The sequence below is a fragment of the Mobula birostris genome, chromosome 18, assembly GCF_030028105.1.
Source record: "Mobula birostris isolate sMobBir1 chromosome 18, sMobBir1.hap1, whole genome shotgun sequence".
NCBI classification, from domain to species: Eukaryota; Metazoa; Chordata; class Chondrichthyes; order Myliobatiformes; family Myliobatidae; genus Mobula; species Mobula birostris.
This window is the reverse complement of record NC_092387.1, coordinates 17,840,768-17,863,462: the sequence shown is the minus strand read 5'-3', so window position 1 is coordinate 17,863,462 and position 22,695 is coordinate 17,840,768. Positions and strand designations below refer to the sequence as shown.

Genomic DNA, 22,695 nt, shown 5'->3' with positions numbered 1-22,695 from the left:
TAGCCCTCTATTTTTCTAACCTCCATGTACCTATCCAGCAGTCTCTTAAAAGACCCTATCGTTTCCGCCTCCACCACTGTCGCCAGCAGCCCATTCCACACACTTACCACTCTCTGCGTAAAAAACCTACCCCTGATATCACCTCTGTACCTATTTCCAAGCACCTTAAAACTGTGCCTTCTCATGTTAGCCATTTCAGCCCTGGGAAAAAGCCTCTGACTATCCACACGATCAATGCCTCTCATCTTATACACCTCTATCAGGTCACCTCTCATCCTCCGTCTCTCCAAGGAGAAAAGGCCCAAGTTCACTTAACTTATTCTCATAAGACATGTTCCCCAATCCAGGCAACATCCTTGTCAATCTCCTCTGCACCCTTTCTATGATTTCCACATTGTTCCTGTAGTGAGGTGACCAGAACTGAGCACAGTACTCCAAGTGGGGTCTGACTAGGGTCCTATATAGCTGCAACATTACCTTTTGACTCCTAAACTCAATCCCATGGTTGATGAAGGCCAATAAACCATAAGCTTTCTTAACCACAGAGTCAACCTGCGTAGCAGCTTTGAGTGTCCTATGGACTCGGACCCCAAGACCCCTCTGATCCGCCACTGCCAAGAGTCTTACCATTAATGCTATATTCTGTCATCATATTTGACCTACCAAAAGGAATCATCTCACACTTATCTGGGTTGAAATCCATCTGCCACTTCTCAGCCCAGTTTTGCATCCTATCGATGCCCCGCTGTAACCTCTGACAACCCTCCACACTATCCACAACACCCCCAACCTTTGTGTCATCAGCAAACTTACTAACCCAACCCTCCACTTCCTCATCCAGGTCATTTATAAAGATCACAACGAGTAGGGGTCCCAGAACAGATCCCTGAGACACACCACTGGTCACCGACATCCATGCAGAATATGACCCATCTACAACCATTCCTTGCCTTCTGTGGGCAAGCCAATTCTTAATCCACAAAGCAATGTCCCCTTGGATCCCATGTCTCCTTACTTTCTCAATAAGCCTTGCATGGGGTACCTTATCAAATGCCTTGCTGATATCCATATACACTACATCTACGGCTCTACCTTCATCAATGTGTTGAGTCACATCCTCAAAAAATTCAATCAGGCTCATAAGGCATGACCTATCTTTGACAAAGCTACGCTGACTATGCCTCTCCAAATGTTCATAAATCCTGCCTCTCAGGATCTTTTCCATCAACCTACCAATCACTGAAGTAAGACTCACTGATCTATAATTTCCTCAGCTATCTCTACTCCCTTTCTTGAATAAGGGAAAAACATCCGCAACCCTCCAATCCTCCGGAACCTCTACCGTCTCCACTGATGATGCAAAGATCATTGCCAGAGGCTCAGCAATCTCTTCCCTCACCTTCCACAATAGCCTGGGATGCATCTCGTCCAGTCCTGGTGACTTATCCAACTTGATGCTTTGCAAAAGCTCCAGCACATCCTCTTTCTTAATATCTGTATGCTCAAGCTTTTCAATCCACTGTAAGTCATCTCTACAATCGCCAAGATCCTATTCCGTAGTGAATACTGAAGCAAAGTATTCATTAAATACCTCTGCTAGCTCCTCCAGTTCCATACACACTTTTTCACTGTCACTCTTGATTGTTCCCATTCTCTCAGATCTTATCCTCTTGCTCTTCACATACTTGTAGAATGCCTTGGGGTTTCCCTTAATTCTGTTCACCAAGGCCTTCTCATGGCCCCTTCTGGCTCTCCTAATTTCATTCTTAAACTTCTTCCTACTAGCCTTATAATCTTCTAGCCCTAGTTTTTTTGAACCTTTTGTAAGCTTTTCTTTGCTTCTTGACTAGATTTACAACAGTTTCTGTACACCATGGTTCCTGTACCCTACCATCCTTTCCGCCTCATTGGAACGTACCTATGCACAACTCCATGCAAATATCCCCTGAACATTTGCCACATTTCTGCTGTACATTTCCCAATTTATGTTTTCAAGTTCCTGCCTGATAACCTCATATTTTCCCTTACTCCAATTAAACGCTTTCCTAACTTGTCTGTTCCTATCCCTCTCCAATGCTATGGTAAAGGAGATAGAATTGTGATCACTATTTCCAAAATGCTCTCCCACTGAGAGATCTGACACCTGACCAGGTTCATTTCCTAATACCAGATCAAGTACAGCCTTTCCTCTTGTAGGCTTATCTACATATTGTGTCAATAAAACCTTCCTGAATACACCTAACAAACTCCACCTGATCTAAACCCCTTGCTCTAGGGAGATGCCAATCAATATTTGGGAAATTAAAATCTCCCACCACGACAACCCTGTTATTATTACACCTTTCCATAATCTGTCTCCCTATCTGCTCCTTGATGTCCCTGTTACTATTGGGTGGTCTATAAAAAACACCCAGTAGTTATTGACCCCTTCCTGTTCCTTACTTCCACAGAGACTCAGTAGACAATCCCGCCATGACTTCCTCCTTTTCTGCAGCTGTGACACTATCTCTGATCAGCAGTGCCACACCCCCACCTCTTTTGCCTCCCACCCTATCCGTTCTGAGACATCAAAAGCCTGGCTCTCTAAGTAACCAATCCTGCCCCTGAACCATCCAAGTCTCTATAATGGCTATAACATCACAGCTCCAAGTACTGATCCACGCTCTAAGCTCATTCGCTTTGTCCATAATACTCCTTGCATTAAAACAGACACATCTCAAACCATCGGTCTGAATGCATCCCTTCTCTATCACCAGCTTATCTTCCCTCTCACACTGTCTACAAGTTTTTTCTATTTGTGAGCCAACCGCCCCTTCCTCCATCTCTTCAGTTCGGTTCCCAACTCTCAGCAATTCTAGTTTAAACTCTCCCCAGTAGCCTTAGCAAATCTCCCAGCCAGGACATTGGTCCCCCTCAGATTCAAGTGCAACCCATTCTTTTTGTACAGGTCACACCTGCCCCAAAAGAGGTCTCTATGATCCAGAAATCTGAATCCCTGCCCCATGCTCCAATCCCTCAGCCACACATGTATCCTCAACCTCACTCTATTCCTATACTCACTGTTGCGTGGCACAGGCAGTAATCCCGAAATTACTACCTTTGAGGTCCTGCTTCTCAACTTCCTAACTCCCTGTAGGAGTACAAACGGAGTAAGTACTGTGGAAGACACTAACAGTATGGTGGAAGTTCCAGATGACAGGGGGCTTGAAGTGTCTGAAGATACCATAACGAGAGAGAAGGTTCTTGGGAAACTGAAAAGTCTGCAGGTAGTTAAGGACCAGATGGTATACACCCCAGCATTCTGAAAGAGGTGGCTGAAGAGATCGTGGAGGCATCAGTAATCATCTTTCAAGAATCACTAGATTCTGGAATGGTTCCAGAAGACTGGATTGTTAGTCTGACCTCAGTGGTTGGGAAGATGTTGGAGTCGATTATTAAGGATGAGGTCTCAGGGTACTTGGAGGCACATGATAAAATAGGCTGTTGTCACCATGGCTTCCTTAAGGGAAAATCTTGCCTGACAAATCTGTTGGAATTCTTTGAAGTAACAAGCAGGATAGACAAAGGAGAATTGGTTGATGTTGTGTACTTGGATTTTCAAAAGGCCTTTGACAAGGTGCCACACATGAGGCTGCTTAACAAGCTGCGAGCCTATTGTATTACAGGAAAGATTCTAGCATGGATAAAGCAGTGACTGATTGGCTGGAGGCAAAGAGCGGGAATCAAGGGAGCCTTTTCTGACTGGCTACCAATGACTAGTGATGGGATCAATTCTTTTTACGTTATATGTCAGTGATTTGGATGCTGGAATCGATAGTTTTGTTGCAAAGTTTGCAGACAATATGAAGATAAGTGGAGGGGCAAGTAGTTTTGTGGAAGTAGAGAGGGTACAGAAGGACAGACGGATTATGAGAATGGGCATAGCAATGGCAGATGGAATACAGTGTCAGGAAGTGTATGGTCATGCACTTTGGTAGTAGAATTGAAAGGGTTGACTATTTCCCCAAAAAACTGAGATGCAAAGGAACTTGGGAGCCCTTGTGCAAAATTCCCTAAAGTTTAATTTGCAGGTTGAGCCTGTGGTGAGGAAGGCATTCATTTGAAGAGGACTAGAATATGAAAGCAAGGATGTAATGTTGTAACTTTATAAAGCACAGGTGAAGCCTCATTTGGAGTATCGTGAGCAAGGCTGGGCCCCTTAGAAAGGATGTGCTAAAACTGGAGAGGGTTCAAAGGAGGTTCACAAAAATGATTCCAGGATTGAATGGCTTGTCATATGAAGAACATCTGATGGCTCTGGGCCTGTATTCACTAGAATTCAGAAGAATGAGGGGCGTCCTCATTGAAACCTATCAAATGGTGAAAGGCTTTAATAGAGTGGATGTGGAGAGGGTGTTTCCTACGTCAAGTCAAGTCGCTTTTATTGTCACTTCAACCATAAGCTGCTGGTACATTACACAGTAAAACTGCAACAACATTCCTCCAGGACAATGGTGCTACATGTAACACAAAACTACACTTAGACTACCTGAAACAACACAAAACTGCATTAGACTTCAGACCTACACGGGACTACAAAAAGTACACAAAACAGTGCAAGACAGTACAATAATTAATAAACAAGACAATAGGCACAGTAAAGGACAAATTACAATATAATAATAAATGATGTAAATGTAAACAATGTTTTAGCAGGAATTGAGAAAGAAATGAGCAAACATTGCAATGGGAGTGGAGTGGTGTTCAGTTTGTGTGTGTGCGTGTAGGTTGGTGTCAGACTAGACTTTGAGAATTGAGGAATCTAATGGCTTGGGGGAGGAAACTGTTACACAGTCTGGTCGTGAGAGCCTGAATGCTTCGGTGCCTTTTGCCAGATGGCAGGAGGGAGAAGAGTTTGTATGAGTGGTGCGTGGGGTCCTTCACAATGCTGTTAGCTGTGTAGATGCAGCGGAGGGTGTAAATGTCTGTAATGGCGGGAAGAGAGACCCCGATGATCTTCTCAGCTGACCTCACTATCCGCGGTAGGGTCTTGCGATTCGAGATGATGCAATTTCCGAACCAGACAGTGATGCAGCTGCTCAGGATGCTCTCAATACAACCTCAGTAGAATGTGGTGAGGATGGGGGGGCGGATGGACTTTTCTCAGCCTTTGCAGAAAGTAGAGACGCTGCTGGGCTTTCTTTGCTGTGGAGCTGGTGTTGAGGGACCAGGTGAGGACCAAGAAATTTGGTGCTCTTAACAATCTCTACAGAGGAGTCGTCGATGCTCAGCGGAGAGTTGTCACTCTGTGTCCTCCTGAAGTCAACAACCATCTCTTTCGTTTTGTTCACATTCAGAGACAGGTTGTTGGCTCTGCACCAGTCTGTTAGCCGCTGCACCTCCTCTCTGTATGCTGACTCATCGTCCTTGTTGATGAGACCCACCACGGTCGTGTCATCGGCGAACTTGATGATGTGATTCGAGCTGTGTGTTGCAGCACAGTTGTGGGTCAGCAGAGTGAATAGCAGTGGACTGACCACACAGCCCTGGGGGACCCTGTGTTCAGTGTGATGGTGTTGGAGATGCTGCTTCCAATCCGGACTGATTGAGGTCTCCCAGTCAGGAAGTCTAGGATCCAGCTGCAGAGGGAGGTGTTCAGGCCCAGTAGGCTCAGCTTTCCAATCAGTTTCTGAGGAATGATTGTGTTGAATTCTGAACTGAAGTCTATGTACAACATTCGAACGTACGTGTCTTTTTTGTCCACGTCCGTTAGGGCCAGGTGGAGGGTGATGGCAATGGCGTTGTCTGTTGAACACTTGGGACGGTATGCGAACTGCAGGGGCTCCAGTGAGGTGGACTACATGCCAAAGATCAGGTCTTCCAGAGATTAAAGAATCAATTTATTGAGATTTGCTTATGGGCTGTGATTAATGAATTGGAGATGGAAAGAAGCAAGTAACTGATAAGGATTTGAATCTCTCTGTTGAAAGTCTGATGTCACTGTTTTAAATCTACTCACTATGCTGTAAAGTTAAAACTTTTTGTTTTATCATTGAAACCCAAATTTGCCTTAGTCCCTGATAGAGATGCCCTTAAATTAATGCAGAATACATGTTCTTGTAAGAACATGAACAATCTAAACTATTGGCCATGGGCTTTATTGGAATGACTTCTTGGTCAGCAATGAATACAGCATGTCTGTGTTATTTTGCCTGTGACATCCTTGGGGTAAAGTCAGAAAGTTCTGAGTCCAGCTTCCACTCAGGAGACTTGGAACACAAAATCTTTGTGCCATTTCAGAATCAGAATCAGGTTTATTATCACCGGCATGTGACGCGATCCAAGACTGTGCAATTTCTGAACTAGGCAGTAATGCAGCTGCTCAGGATACTCTCGATACATCCTCTGTAGAATGTGGGGTGGATGGGGGGGTGGAAGATGGACTTTTCTCAGCCTTCACAGAAAGTAGAGACACTGCTGGGCTTTCTTGGTTATGGAGCTGGTGTTCAGGGACCAGGTCAGATTCTCCGCCAGGTGAACAACTATGGTGGGAGAGTCTAAGACCAGAGGACACAGCCTCAGAATAGAGGGGCATCCTTTTAGAACAGAGATGAGAGGAATTTCTTTGGCCAGAGGGTGGTGAATCTGTGGAATTCTTTGCTGTGGAGGTCATGTTTTTATGTACAAACGTTTGGATATTTAAGGCAGAGGTTGATAGATTATTGATTGGTCAGGGCATGAAGGGATACGGAGAGAAGGCAGGAGATTGGAGCTGACAGGAAAATTAAATCAGTCATGATAAAATGGCAAAGCAGACTCAATCAGCCAAATGGCCTAATTCTGCTCCTATATCTTATGATCTTAATATGCAGAATACTAGATCTAGAAGTTCAAGGTCTTAGATTTCTAATTGCTCCCTAACTGAAACCCAGAGTATCCATTTACATACTAAATAGCAACTAATATTTTGACAAAAAATGCCTAGTCTTTACTTATCAATTAGATCTTTCTTGTTGAAGTAAACACAGAAAAAGAGTTAAGAATAGTAACACAATGCCATGGTGCTCCTCACTGAACTCAAAGAAAGTTGTCCACATCAGTGTTATAATAGCTGTCTTACAATTCTTGATGATTACTTCAGTAAACATTTTCCTAGTTACACCTCATCTTTCTTTACTGACCAATTACCATCTTTTATGACTTTTCCTTTTTATCATTCACCACTCCCACCTCATCCTATCACATACCTTTTCTTTTGTTCTAGTCTACAAATTAAAACCCATTTATTGCTACTTTTTCTCAAAAGTAGCTTGAAATGCTAACTTTGTGGCTCTTTCCACAGATGTTGCCTTATGTGCTACGAACATCAGGGATTTTCTGTTTTCATTATGAAGTACAGCCCCTACAATACTATATTTATGAGTCACATTCAACTAGTTGTGTGCTTTGATGCATCAGAAGTTTTGGTGAAGTTTTTAGTAGCTAATGAAATTAATGTAGCAAAGTAAATGTTAATGTTAGCATACATTACTGTGCAAAAGTTTTAAGGGCATATATTTAGCTAGGGAGCCTAAGACTTTTGCACAGTACTATAGTAATTTTATGTATTACACTGTCACAAAAAAAATCATGATATGTGTGAGTGATGATAAATCTGACTCTAATATGAGTCCATTTTGTGGACTGAGAGTGGGAAGGGAGCAGGGCGAGGGAAATCATGATTGGGAAATGGGGAAGAGAGAGCAGGAAGCACCAAAGAGACATTCTGTAATGATCAATAAACCCAATTAACAAATGACCTGGCTGGTATCCTGGTACTGGGTGTCTGTATATTCGACACCCTCTGTCCCTGACACTCTTTCTCTGCCTCCTGTCCCACACCCCTCTCACGGTGCTCCCCTTGCCATTCCTAACATCTTATACTCCAGCCAGATTTACATACTCACTCTCCAGTCCACATTGACAAAAACAGTACAGTGTAAAAGTCTTAGACACCCTAGCTATCTATCTATATAGGTTCTACTTACTTAGATGTTCCCTTTTCATCCAAGACTTTAAAAATGTCTCAAGTCTATTTGTTAAATTTAATTTAAATTTCTGACTTTCATCAAAGTGGACTGTAATACAAACACTTCCAATTGTCTACTGTCATTCAACTGTACAGAGACATTACCCTGACATAGAAGCTTACCAGTCAAATAATTATTTAATCTAATAAATAAGACACCCTTTGAGGCAACATACACATGGTATATGGCCAGAGAAGGGGGGTGGGGAAAGCAGATGCAACAGAACTTTTAAAGAGGCATTTAAACAGGCAAATGAACATATAGGGAATGGAGGGATAGAGATCACCTGCATTCAGGTGTGCAGTTTAAATTGGCTACCATAGTTAACACAGATATTATGGGCTGAAGGGCCTGTTCTTGTGCTGTACCTGCACTATTCTACATATGTAAGCAGTGATCTGAACACATTCTGTCCATCCAGAATGAAAATTGCTTGGTGCATTCAATCAGCTAAATTGCTGACCTTCTGAATTTTGTCCATGTCACTGTTGATAGTAAATATAATGTAATGAGTGGAATGATTACAAATATTAAGATGTCAGATTAATATGATTGTAGTCTGAAAGCATCTTCATAAATACATACTTCAAAACGTAAGCTGAATGAAGCAAAGGACACAGAGGAAATGTCACCCATCTCCAATTGCTAACTGGTCAATGCTTCAGTATGATTTTGGGAAAGTGGTGTAGTTAATATTGCTTATCATTCTTCACTATGCTGAAGGGCCTGTACTGTGCTGTAGGTTTTCTATGTTTCTAATTGCACAAGTTTTCATCAATGGATTGCTAAGGCACCCAAAAGCTTATTAAACCTTATTCACCACACACTGGGTTGCTGATGGTGCATCAAGAGACAACACTTTTTCCATCAAGGGAATGGTCAGTAATGATTTTGTTTCAACAGGGGACTTACCCACTTCCACTATCTATATACTACTAAAACCCTCATGCTCTGTCTGTCTATGACCTCCAATTAGCGCAAACGGTGCATTACAGCGGCACATTTTTTGGCTAAATCGAATTAAAATGTGCTAACTTACAGAATGCAGGCAAAGTTCAGAGTTATATATTCATATGAAATTGCTCATTCGCCAAAAATCAACAGGCTGCCTTTCACCCGAGACCCGATCGGCCATCATGGAAATCGGGACGCCACAGCCCGACGCATGCGCTCAGCCAGCCTCAGCAACACCTCACGATGCTCACAGAGCCACTTCCACCTTCCATGGAGACCACGACGCCACAGCCCGACACACACGCACGGCCAGCCTCAGCAGCACCTCACGATGCTCACAGAGCCGGCTTCACCTTCCATGGAGACCACGACGCCACAGCCCGACACACACGCACGGCCAGCCTCAGCAGCACCTCACGATGCTCACAGAGCCGGCTTCACCTTCCATGGAGACCGCGACTCCACAGCCCGACACATGCGCACAGCCAGCCTCAGCAGCTTGGAGGCTTTGGTGTTACTGCTTCCTACCTTCTATCAAGCATTAGGGTAAAAAAATATGGATAGCCTAATTATGCCGCGTGGAAAGAGAAGGGGGACATTATGGTCAAGAGATAACACCAAACGTAGTCGGGAACCGGCAAGGAGAGGGAGAGAACAACAATCGGATGAGGCCAGGGCAGCACGACTCCAGGATCAGAGAGTCAGGACAAAAAAGATGAGAGAAGACGAGACAGAGGAGGACAGGCATGCACGTCTCCAAAATGACAACAACAGGCACAGACGGAGGAGAGAACAGGAATCCGATCAGGCCAGGGCCGCACGACTCCAGGATCAGAGAGAAAGAACAAATAGTAGAACAGACGAAGGACGAAAGGGCTGCATGTCTCCATAATGACAAAAACAAGCAGAGAAGGAGGAGAGAGGAAGAGACAGAGGAGAAAAGGAAAGATCAACTTGAGAATATGCGGCACACAGTAATTATTGTGAGAGTTGCTGAAGACGACAATGGCTGCTTTCGACGACAATACCTCGACAGAGAAAGAGCAAGGCAAAATGCACGACTCGCATGCCATCACATTTCTGCTGATGTTGGTTCGATGACCAGAGTATGCCCTCACTGTCGTGCCTTCCTATTCACTGGAGAAACCGCACATTTCTGCTGTATGAAGGGAAAGGTCAGGATAGGTGATTTGCAGCCTCTACCTAATGAACTCCTCAATTTGTACAGCAATGATGAACCTATTGCAAACGAGTTCAGGAAGAACATCAGACAATACAATTGCCTCTTCCAAATGACATCTTTTGGTGCCAAAGAAGTCATTCCAACTAGGAATCGATGGAATCCTTCTTGTGATTATTCAAGGCCAAATCCATCATTACATCGGACATTTAATTCCAGACCCGACCCAGCAAGCCCGACTCCTTCAAACTTACTTCATGGATATTTAATGTTCATTCTGCTCACATATTTGTCTTGCTATGCGCCTTTCTTCTTTAATAAGCTGAGATTTTCTTCTTGAATTTCCAAATCAAAGAGACAACAATAGCATTCAGGAAAATTTAATGTTCATTCTGGTCACATCAGACTGCACTACCCTTTTCTCAAAGGGTGCCCCAACGGGTCACCCCGTTGTCTAGTAACTCTTTTTTTTAGATTAGATTGTGAGGACACACAGTCCTCTTTTATTGTCATTTAGTAATGCATGCATTAAGAAATGATACAATGTTTTTCCAGAATGATATCATAGAAACACATGACAAACTGACTTAAAAACTGACAAAAAAACACATAATTATAACATATAGTTACAACAGTGCAAAGCAGTACCGTAATTTGATAAGAACAGACCATGGGCATGGTAAAAGTCTCACAGTCTCTCGAAAGTTCCATCATCTCACGCAGACGGTAAACCTCTAGCACCGCAAACTTGCTGATACAGCATCCTGGAAGCATCCGACCACAGTCCGACCCGAGTCCGTCCAAAAACTCCGAGCCTCCGACCAGCCTTCCGACACCGAGCACCATCTCTGCCGAGCACTTCGACCCCGGCCCCAGCAACAGGCAATAGGCACAGCCAAGGATTTGGGGCCATCCCCTCCGGAGATTCTCGATCACACAGTAGCAGCGACTATATCTATTTAGAAAGCTGACAGGGCAAAGGACTTGTCCAAGCAAAGGATCCATGGAAGGTGAGAGCAAATGAGAAAACCTAACTCCTGACTCACCTGTGATCATTAATAATTCTCAAAATCGCACTGTATACAAAAGAGAGCAATCTTATCCACATAATCTAAATGCAATGTCAAACACAACAGACAACTGCCAAATTGAGGGGGAATGTGAAGTATCTTTCTCAGTTTTCATTCCTTGCAGATTTGTCTCCTTTGCTACTGTACATGAAAATATACAAGCTGTGATCCTATCCAACAGACCCAATCTCAGAGCAGATTGCATCACTGCTCCAACATTTCTCTCAATCTTCCATACTATAGTGCCACACTGCATCTCCATAAAGCATCTGATTGAAGTGGAAGTAATGTACAGGACAAATCGGAAATGGGGAAATTGTTCATTGCTGTTACAATCACACAGATGAAAAGTCACCCCCAATCTCAATCACCGAACTCTAGCACATAGATAACATTTGCAAATGTGTACATTTAGATACTAATCTCCAAATCACCTTGACCAATAATGAACCATAGGAGAAAACAGACCTTATGCTCAACAGCCACAAGGCATCAACCTACCTGTGCTGTACAAGACTGCTTCCTACCTCAAGAACAAGACATCCATGAGTCCACAGAGGGGGGAAGAGGGAAAACAGTAAGAGGGAGAGGGGCAAGGAGGAGAGGAAGGGGGGGTGAGGGGGAAGGAGAGGGAGAGCGATGCAGGATTGAGGGCGGGGAGAGCGAGGCGGGATTGAGGAGGGGGAGAGTGGCGGGATTGAGGAGGGGGAGAGTGGCGGGATTGAGGAGGGGGAGAGTGGCGGGATTGAGGAGGGGGAGAGTGGCGGGATTGAGGAGGGGGAGAGTGTGGCGGGATTGAGGAGGGGGAGAGTGTGGCGGGATTGAGGAGGAGGAGAGCGTGGCGGGATTGAGGAGGGGGAGAGCGTGGCGGGATTGAGGAGGGGGAGAGCGTGGCGGGATTGAGGAGGGGGAGAGCGTGGCGGGATTGAGGAGGGGGAGAGCGTGGCGGGATTGAGGAGGGGGAGAGCGTGGCGGGATTGAGGAGGGGGAGAGCGTGGCGGGATTGAGGAGGGGGAGAGCGTGGCGGGATTGAGGAGGGGGAGAGCGTGGCGGGATTGAGGAGGGGGAGAGTGTGGCGGGATTGAGGAGGGGGAGAGCGTGGCGGGATTGAGGAGGGGGAGAGCGTGGCGGGATTGAGGAGGGGGAGAGCGTGGCGGGATTGAGGAGGGGGAGAGCGTGGCGGGATTGAGGAAGGGGAGAGCGTGGCGGGATTGAGGAGGGGGAGAGCGTGGCGGGATTGAGGAGGGGGAGAGTGTGGCGGGATTGAGGAAGGGGAGAGTGTGGCGGGATTGAGGAGGGGTGAGTGTGGCAGGATTGAGGGGCGAAAGAGGTGGGAACAAGAATAAATTGCATGTAGAATGTGCAAACTAAACATAGCAAATTCACTATTGTTCAAGTGGGGAGAATAAAAAGGAAGGTGGACGTAGTGGGGCAGTATGGAGGACAGACACTGTCCTCAGCAACACAAGTACAAGCATAAGACATGAAGGTTATGTTGCCTACCCCCTACCAGAGTAGTGGCCATCTCCTCTAAACTGAACCTTGGAGTGGGAAAAGGATGATCCAATCATCTTGGTGTACTTGGGTACTAATAACACCGTTGGATTAGAAATGTTCTGAGAGTACAAGGATCTAGGAGCTAAATTAAAGAGCAAAATCTCAAAGGACCTCTGGAATATTACCCAAATTGCCAAAAGGTTAAAAACATCAAGGAAATATATACATGGTTCAGTGACTGGTATGGAAGAAGTAGATTTCAATTGAAGGGCACTGGCATCACTACCGGGAAAAGAGCTGTTGTGTTGGTAGAAGCCACCTTGATCCATTCTGGGACCAGTGTTCTAACTTGTTAACATAGAACATAGAAAACCTACAGCACAATACAGGCTCTTTGTCCCACAATGCTGTGCTGAACATGTACTACTTTAGAAATTACCTAAGGTTACCCATAGCCCTCTATTTTTCTGAGCTCCGTGTACTTATCCAGGAGTCTCTTAAAAGACCCTATTGTATCCGCTTCCACCGCCATCGCCGGCAGCCTATTCCACGCACTCACCACACTCTGCATAAAAAACTTACTCCTGACATCTCCTCTGTACCTACTAAGTGCTGTATATAGGGCTTTAAACTAACCAAGTCAGGGAAGGGTCGCAGTAAACATAAATGTAAAGTGCTAAAGAGAAAACAAGAAGAAACAGAAGAAAATGACTGGGACAATAATAAACAAATTGTATTAGTAATGGATCTTGTGTAAATAAAATAGAGCACTCATAAATAGAGTTGGAATAAGAAAAAATGGTAGTTGGAGAAATAGTGCTATGGTACATAACTAAGATCTCTAAGGATGTCAAAAAGACAAAGAACTTGGATCCAAGTATATAAAACATTCATAATTAGGTAACCAAATTAACAACACAAATAAATGTACATAGATCTGACATATATGTCAACATATAGAGACTTAGCTGCAGGTGAGCAACCCTGGGAGCTCCATTTACAATCTGAGGAACAATGCAGGAACTGCATCAGTTATACATTCCTTTCTAAAACAACTCATTCTAGCTATGAAGGGAGTGCAGCGTAGATTCACAAGGTTAATTCCCGGGATGGCGGGACTGTCATATGTTGAAAGATTGGAGCAACTGGGCTTGTATACACTGGAATTTAGAAGGATGAGAGGGGATCTGATTGAAACATGTAAGATTATTAAGGGATTGGACATGCTAGAGGCAGGAAACATGTTTCCAATGTTGGGGGTGTCCAGAACCAGAGGCCACAGTTTAAGAATAAGGGGTAGGCCATTTAGAACGGAGTTGAGGAAAAACTTTTTCACACAGAGGGTTGTGGTTCTGTGGAATGCTCTGCCTCAGAAGGCACTGGAGGCCAATTCTCTGGATTCTTTCAAGAAAGAGTTAGATACAGCTCTTAAGGATAGCGGAGTCAAGGGATATGGGGAGAAGGCAGGAAAAGGGTACTGATTGTGGATGATCAACCATGATCACAGTGAATGGCGGTGCTAGCTTGAAGGGCTGAATGGCCTACTCCTGCACCTATTGTCTACTGTCTATTGGAAAGTGACCCATCCATGTCTAAGAAGTTAATACCACCATTGTAGAGTTGCTAGGAAAGCCACAGTATTGGGAATACTAAACTCACCAAAAATAAAACTGATTTAGAGAACAGTTAAGAAAGCAAAAATGGCATATGATACTAACTTCCAAAAGAATATAAAAGTAGACTATAAAACCTTCAGCAAAAGTAAAAGAGACTAATGAATATAAATGTATATCTTTGTTAAAAAATGCATTAATAATTATAAAAAAAAAGGAATAGTAGATAATCTGGTACCATCCACACCGAAGAGGATGCACATTACTTTCTAGACATGCCATGGAACCATCGAATAGGAAGAATGAATAGAAATTAGGGGAAAAAAAGGTATTAGAGAAATCAATGGCACTTTGAGCCAATAAAGCCCCCAGATTTGGTAGCCAGAAAACTAAAAGAGGTGGCCATGAAAATAGTGGATGGGTTACCATGTAAATTGTAGAATAACCCTCGCACATTGGAGGATAGCAAATGAAACCCCACTGTTCACAAGAAGTGCAAGAAACAGAACTACAGACCAGTTACCCTTACATCTGTAGAGGAAGTGCTAGAGCTAATCAAGGGAATGTAATAACAAGACACTTAATCAACCGGATTAGACAAAGTCAACATGGACTAATGAAAAGGAATTTGTGTTTGCCAAGCCTACGAAAGTTTTCTTTTTGAGGACATTACTGGTAGAATAGATAAATGTAGTGCATTTGGATTTTTCAAAAGGCTTTTATTAAATTTCCATGTAGAACGTCTTTAAGCAAAATTAAAGCACATGGGAGTAGGGCAATATATTGGCCTGGATTGAATATTAGTTGGCAAGCACAAGATAGCAAGAATAAATTGATTTTTAAAGAGGGACTTGTTTGGTACATCAAGAATCAATATTTACATCTGGCCATTCACAATATCATTCAATAATTTGAAGAGAATCAAATGTAATATTTCTCAATTTGCTGACAACACAAAATTGAGTGGGACTGTGAGAAGGATTCAAAAGTTGAATACAATTTAGACAAGTACATGATGGAAGTAATCTAACATGGATAAATTTTAAATTATCCACTCTGGTAGAAAAAAAGAGACACGGTATAAAATGAATGGTGATAATTTAGCAAATATTGATGGACAAACAGATCAGGATATCCTTGTATACCAGTCACTGAAAGTAAATGGGCAGGTACAGCAAGCAATATGAAAGTTTATGGTATGTTGGCCTTTAACGCAAATAGCTTTGTGCAAAGGAAGGATTATACACAACCTTGGTGAGATTACACCAGAGTACTGTGTACAATTTGGTCTCTTCAATCAAGAAAAGGAGTGCAAACTTTCACCAGAATGATTTCTGGAATCTTGGATCTGACAAGTGACGACAGATTTGGTCGATGGAGCTGCATTCATTCAAGTTTGGTAGAAAGAGATGAAATCTCACTGAAATGCACAAGATTCTGATATATTGGATGCAAGGAGGATTATTTCCCTGTCTAGCAGTCTGGAACTGAGAGTCACACTCTCAGGAAAGGAAGTAGGACAGATAGGGCTAAGATATGAAGGCATTTCATCACTTAAAGCATGATAAGCCTGTGGAATTAATTACCACAAAAGGGCTTTGGTTGCAGAATATACTTTAGATAGATATCTAGCTACAAAAGACACCAATGAGTACGGGATGATCTCAAGAATATGCCGTTCAGCTAAAGAAGTAGCCATAATTGATCATAATGGCCAGCATTTGCTCCAATTTTACTATGTTATAAATGTTTCTATTACCCTTAGCTGACGTGTCAAACCCAGAGAACTTCAATGTATGTTCATACTCGAGGGAATTCCAATAAACTAAAGGAATAGAAAGATTTGAGGGAAAAAACCCTCTCACTCAGAGAATTGTAGGAGTCACTGACTTAAAGGGTGTTAGAGGTAAAAACCCTCATCATTTTTTTTTTTAGAAAGAGTGTCTACATGTGCACTAGGAGCAATGGGAACAGACTAAAGGGCTGAATGGCCTTTTTTATAGTTCTGTGCTTTAAAAATACATTGATTAAATGGTCGAGTAAGATCACATCCATTAAAGTCCTTGATGAAAACAGAGAAAAGTAGTGCATATCCCATGCAACTGAGAATCACAATCTAATAACAGCCTCCCCAGAAAAAGAAATCAATGCTCTTAGCAAAGAGAAACTATCTAGTTTCAGTCATCTTATTTTTGAATTGTACACTAAATGATCAATAGATATTGGCTTTACGTGCTTTGAGGTTACCATCAATAAAAATAGAATTGAAAAAGTTAATTTTTTTTTATATAACAGTAATAAGGGAATTGAATCTTATTCCAATATACGTCAGGGTTAAGGACAATAATGAAATGTCAACTAAAATTGTCTCTGGTTTCAACTATATGTTTAAAGTAAGATATATCCCAAACATGGGGGATCCCCATAAACAAATAAGTACCTGGTATCCTGGTGTGACCGAGTACTGAATGCCAGCTGTTGGCTGCATGTTCTCTGATACTGCCTCGTAGACTGGGGGTGCGGGGGCTAGTACTCGATGCTGGTGTGAAAACGTTTCAGCGCTGCTTGCAATCCGACGTTGCTGAGACGCATAAGCTGTTTCTTGCTCATCCAGTCGACGCTTCATTATGTGTTCATACTCAAGGGAGCCCTATAACCCTAAAGAGGAAAAATGACCATTAGATTGACCCAAATAAATGGGCATTTACTTTATTAAAATATTTTACAACATCCACGTTTATATAAAATCTTTAAAGGAGAAAATATCCCAAAGTGCTTAGTAGAAGTATAATCTGAGAAAAATAAGATCAAATCAGTAAAATATTAACAGGAGAAAAATAATTTAGTTAAATAGGTAGATTTTAAAATATTATCATATATGGAAAGTCCTGGAATCAAATAGAGGAATCTCAGTGATAAATAAATCTACAAGCTCCTCGTACTTAACTAAACTAAAAGAAGGATTCAGGAATATAGTGGGGAAAATGCAAGCAGCAGATAACCTTGGCACAGGGCAGAAGACCCCAGTGAAATGTGATATGACCTGGACAGTTCTGGTGCTGGATGATTTACTAATATATACTAGATAAAACTCATGCCAGCACCCCTTAGATTTTATGAGGAGGAGCAACAAGTGATTTACAGATAAAATTGAAGGAGTGCTCAAAGAGATGAACAGCTGCAAAAGCATAATGGCAAATGGAGGTCTCAACAAAAGCTGCTTGTTTTCATTTTAATGGACATAAGCATTTAGAATACTGTCAACACTTCAAAATAAAAGCCTACTCTGACTGACCTGTCAACAAACAATATCAACGTATGGGAACAGTAAATCACAAGAAGTGTCATCTTTCATAAACACTGGAAACATAAGCTACATGGCCGTTTTTTTTAACATTAAGCATCCCTGTGGGAACATCAGGTCAATCCTGATTGGCTGCAGTGGGCTACATTGGGAAGGCAGCACTTAAAAGGAATCCCAGTTTCACCATCAACTTCCCCCAACTGTTCTACCCTATCACAGCACTGCCCAATATAAATTAGAAAGCGAGAACTGTAACTTCTATTATGCAAGTTGATTCCATATACAAGCTCTTAGTTGGATTTGTTGCCGTAAGCTATCATTCACATACTTATAATTGCAAGTCAAACAGAAACAATTTTTCAACCTGTTCCTGTTGAGTAATTCATTGCAAGGATTCAGTTACATTTCTCTGTATTAAAGCAGCAAATGAGATTACGTTTCCGCAGCAATTATTAAGATCAATAAATCAGAAAAGAAAAAATGCTGTAATTAAGTGCTGAACAACTGCAACTGAGTAAATACTAAAATAATTTATAGACTGCAACTTGCTGGCATTGCTTTAATTTTGGAGACTCTGGCTCCTCACATATTATATTCCAGCTGGGGTATACTAGACAACTTAAATAAACTCACAGAAAACAAGTTTTGATTTCTGCTAAACAGAAATTAAGGGAGTAACTTCATCAAAGGGAATGCAGCTGTTTGAAAAGATAACCTATTCAAAGTGGCAATAAAGATGGGCAATAAATGGTGGATTTGCCAGCCTGCTTATATTCCAAAAGATGAATACCTACTAATGCCAAAGTAATTGGGGCATAAAGCACCCTTTCAATCATTACAGTGATAAGGTTGGTCTAAGGACAAAGAACACATTTTCTAATATTCCAACTGCTAAGTTCATATGGCAAAGTTTTCAGAGTCACTTCTCTTGAGTAAAGTGATATTAAGACACAAGCAGCATTCTCACAAAAGATGTAAATAGAAGTGCTAATCCAAGTAATTATACACAAGATCTAGATTAATACTGCATTTGTAAGTATACATGAAAACGTGTAAATAAACATCACCCAAGCCATTGGCATCAGCTACACTTTCTGCAGGTATCTTTATTTAAGTGCTCACTGCAGTATTGTTCAGAACTTCAACAGTCTTCTTAACAGCACAGAAAACACTATCATTGGTTTAGTCCATCCAAACATCTAACATCATAGAGAGACCAGATTCCATTCTGGGTAAAGATCCCTCCATTCCACAAAATCCTGCAAGTTGAAAACAGAAAGGATGACATTTACACATTGAAGTGCCAGGAATCATCCAATCAAGTTCCTTGAAACATAATTTTAGCAACAAATTACTTCCTGTGATTAAAAAAAGGATTGCCAAATGCTCACTATTTGACAGCACCTATAATTTCTACCCATTTTTAAAAATGTATGTTTATTAAGTGGCTGTGCTTTGTACATTTTCAAAACTGACCCCATTGTCATGTTATTTGATAGTCAGAATATCCAATAGAAAATATCCACATTGATTCAATACTCAAATCTACTATCAGATTTAGGAAAAACAACATCGAGCAGGCTAGACCTGGACTAGTTGTTGACATTTCTGCAAGGGGAAAAAAATGCTGACATTCCAGATTTAATATGTATTCAAGATTTGGAAAGTTGTACCCAGAGCACAAAGTGCTTTCACTTCATATCCCAAAATTGATCATCTTGCTTGTGAAAAATTTATCCGACTTCCTTTTGCAGAGTATTGAAGTGCGCAAAGTTAACATGTGTCTTGGAGGTAATTAGAATTTAAAGACTGTTTATATATTGTAGTTCTTTAAGATATATTAACAGAAAAGTAACAGTTTTTAGAAACAAGCTAACACTGAATTTGAATTACATTATAATCAAGTTAAACTCGGCCAAATTAGTACTGACAGATTTCCTAAACACCTTTCAAATTAGCAAATGTCATTCTACCTCCACATAACTAGGTACAAATGAAGATAATAAGTTGATTTCCACCATTCTATTTTTATTTATATTGTTTGATCAATGCATTCAAATGTTTTACTTATATTTAATATAATATTTCCATTTAACACTGCTGTTTCATCACCCCCCGCCCCGCCAACTGGATAATGTGATCTATGGTATGTTTTGCCTGTTTTCCAGACAAATATTCAGCCATTTAGCCTACAGTTTGTATTACAACTTTACCTATACATATTCTCTTCAGACTTCCATTTAAAAATATTCAGTCAAGAGTTCATACTTTACAAATGGGAGTGTGGGTAGGAATGCAACAGCAGACAAAGCTTTACTTGCCCCAAGAGACAGCTACATTGGAAACTGGATGAGTACAGTTCCTTGTTACAATTACAGCAAATGCCAAGACATCACAAGGTGGCAGTGCATGCCTCTAACATTAATAAATTACTGAAGGAAATATTATGCAATGAATGGCAGGCTGCTCTGCACGAACTGTCTGCCTCATTCCCTATGGTTATCTCAGTGACTGAACATCAAAACTTAAATGACATTTGGGACTCCTTGGAGTCATAAATGCAAGTTTCTCTCATTCTCTCCAATTCAAGATTGGTTGGACAAACTTCATATTTGAAGTATTTCAAATATAATTAAAATATAATTCATCATTTACCATTAAACTTGGAAAATATACCAAGTTGTTAGAGCTTCTGGGTGAAAACTAATTCTTAGACACAACAAGTAAGGATATTATTTGAATTTAACCTTGAACATGCGTCCTCACAGACAGACAAGAAGTTATTTTTTTCCCAAAAGAGTCCATATTACTCCTTGGAAAGCTACTTGTGACTATTCATTATCACCTCACATAAAGCATCGCAATACGCTACTGCAAGGATAAGCCAAGAAGCACATCTGAAACTATTTCTATAGCCACTGTTCCCCCACTTATAATGCACTAAGTAACCAATTCAGGAAATGATAGCAACAACTCATCACAGACATTTAGATAGAAACAGAAAAATCCCTCTTTTGGAACTAAACTGAATTTTGAAATGCATAATAAAAGATAATTTTATTGCTTGTTTGTTGTATTTAAACTTTGCATTAATTAGAAAGAATCCCAAAAATCATCGGTCTCAGCACCATTAATAAAAGCAGAGTTGAAAGCTTTAAACTTTTAAAAGTGGCATTTAACAATAACATATTTTAAACTTGTTAATCAGGACACAAAAGAACAGAAGGCAACCAACAATGCATACCTCTGGCTGACTGTAAAACACTAAGCAATGACAAACCGGTACAGTATGCTAGAAAGATTGTGAACTCTTTAGAATTTTCTCTACTTCTGCATAAATATGACCTAAAATGTGATCAGATCTTCATGTAAGTCCTAAAACTAGATAAAGAGAACCCAGTTAAATAATTAACACAAAAATATTACACATTCATTTTCTTGAGAAAAATGATCCAATATTACATATATTTGTTGTAAAAAGTATGTAAACCTCTAGGATTATCAATTCATTTAAAGGGGAAATTAGAGTAAGGTGTTTCAATCAATGGGATGACAATCAGGTGTGAGAGGCCCTGCCCTATTTAAAGAACATAAACCTGGGTCTTCATTATCAAAGTCTGATCTTCACCATGTTTTTGGAGATTTCTGAGGACCTCAGAAAGAAAGTTGTTGATGCTCACCAGGCTGGAAAAGGATACAAAACCATTCTACAGAGTGTGGGCTCCACCAATCCACAGTCAGGCAGTTAGTGTACAAATGGAGGGAATTCAACACCATTGTTACGCTCCCCAGGAGTAGTCAACCAACAAAAATCACCCCATGAGCAAGGTGTGTAATATTCTAGGAGGTCACAAAGAATCCCAGGGTAACATCAAAGAAGCTACAGATCTCTCTTGCATTGGCCAATTTCAATGTTCAAGAGTTTACCATCAGGCAAACACTGAACAACAATGGTGTGCATGGCAGGATTGCAAGGAGAAAGCCACTGCTCTCCAAGAACATTGCTGCCCGTCTAAAGTTTGCTAGAGACCACATGGATAAGTCAGAAGGCTATTGGAAGAATGTTCTGAGGACAGAGTGAGTTCAAAATATAACTTCTCAGCTTAAATGGGAGCGTTTTGTTTGGTGAAAAAGCAAACACTGCATTCCAACACAAGAACCTCAGCCCATCTGTGAAACATAGTGGCGGCAGTGTCATGGTTGGGCCTGCTTTGCTGCCTCGGGACCAGGACAGCTTGCCATCATTGATGGAACTATGAATTCTGAATCGTACCAGCAAAATCTAGAGGAAAACATCAGAGTATCTGTTTGTGAACTGAAGCTCAAGAGAAAATGGGTCATGCAGCAAGACAATGACCGTAAACACATGAGTCTGTCTACCAAAGAATGGTTAAAGCAGATGAAATTTCACATTTTGGAATGGCCGAGTCAAAGTCCTGACCTTAGTCCTATAGAAATATTTTGGAAGGACCTAAAGCAAGCAGTTCATGCAAGGAAGCCTACCAACTCCCAGAGTTGAAGCAGTTTTGTAAGGAGAAATGACCTAAAATTCCTCCAGGCCGATGTGAAGGATGGATCAACTGTTAATGGAAACATTTGGTTTAAGTTAGTGCTGTACAAGAAGATCACACGCCAGTTACTGAAAACAAAGGTTCACATACTTTTTCCAACAAATACATGTGATATTGGCTCATTTTTCTCAATAAATAAATGAAAAAGTATAATGTTTTTATGTTATTTGATTAAATGGGTTCTCTTTGTCTAGTATCAGGACTTACATAAAGATCTGATCACATTTTAGATCATATATATGCAGAAATATAATGTAATTATAATGTAATTCTAAAGGATTCACACGCTTTCCAGCATCACTGTATTTGCAACTACCTGCAGACAAAGTGGTCAGATTTTGTTTCAGTAGGGGAACCACTAAAGGAAAGTTTACCAAATAACCCTCCCTGGGTATTTCCACCCACCTCACAACTCCCTCACTGAAAAAAAGAGTCATTTTTAAGAAAGCAATTCTTAA

The 22,695-nt window shown here is 41.4% G+C and overlaps 1 protein-coding gene across 4 annotated transcripts in view; it reads right to left on the bottom strand.

Annotated features, from left to right (window-relative positions):
- sin3aa (SIN3 transcription regulator family member Aa) overlaps positions 1–22,695 on the bottom strand; it is a 143,307-nt gene that overhangs the window by 71,091 nt on the left and 49,521 nt on the right. For 2 of the 4 annotated variants that reach the window (XM_072282287.1, XM_072282289.1), the window contains one exon: positions 16,803–17,020. In XM_072282287.1, coding sequence (XP_072138388.1) covers positions 16,803–16,988 — 186 coding nt within the window. In that variant the 5' untranslated portion in view covers positions 16,989–17,020. Of the gene's footprint in view, positions 1–16,802; positions 17,021–18,733; positions 18,926–22,695 lie in introns of those variants that run through there. The other 2 variants (XM_072282290.1, XM_072282291.1) reach the window with 2 other exon arrangements.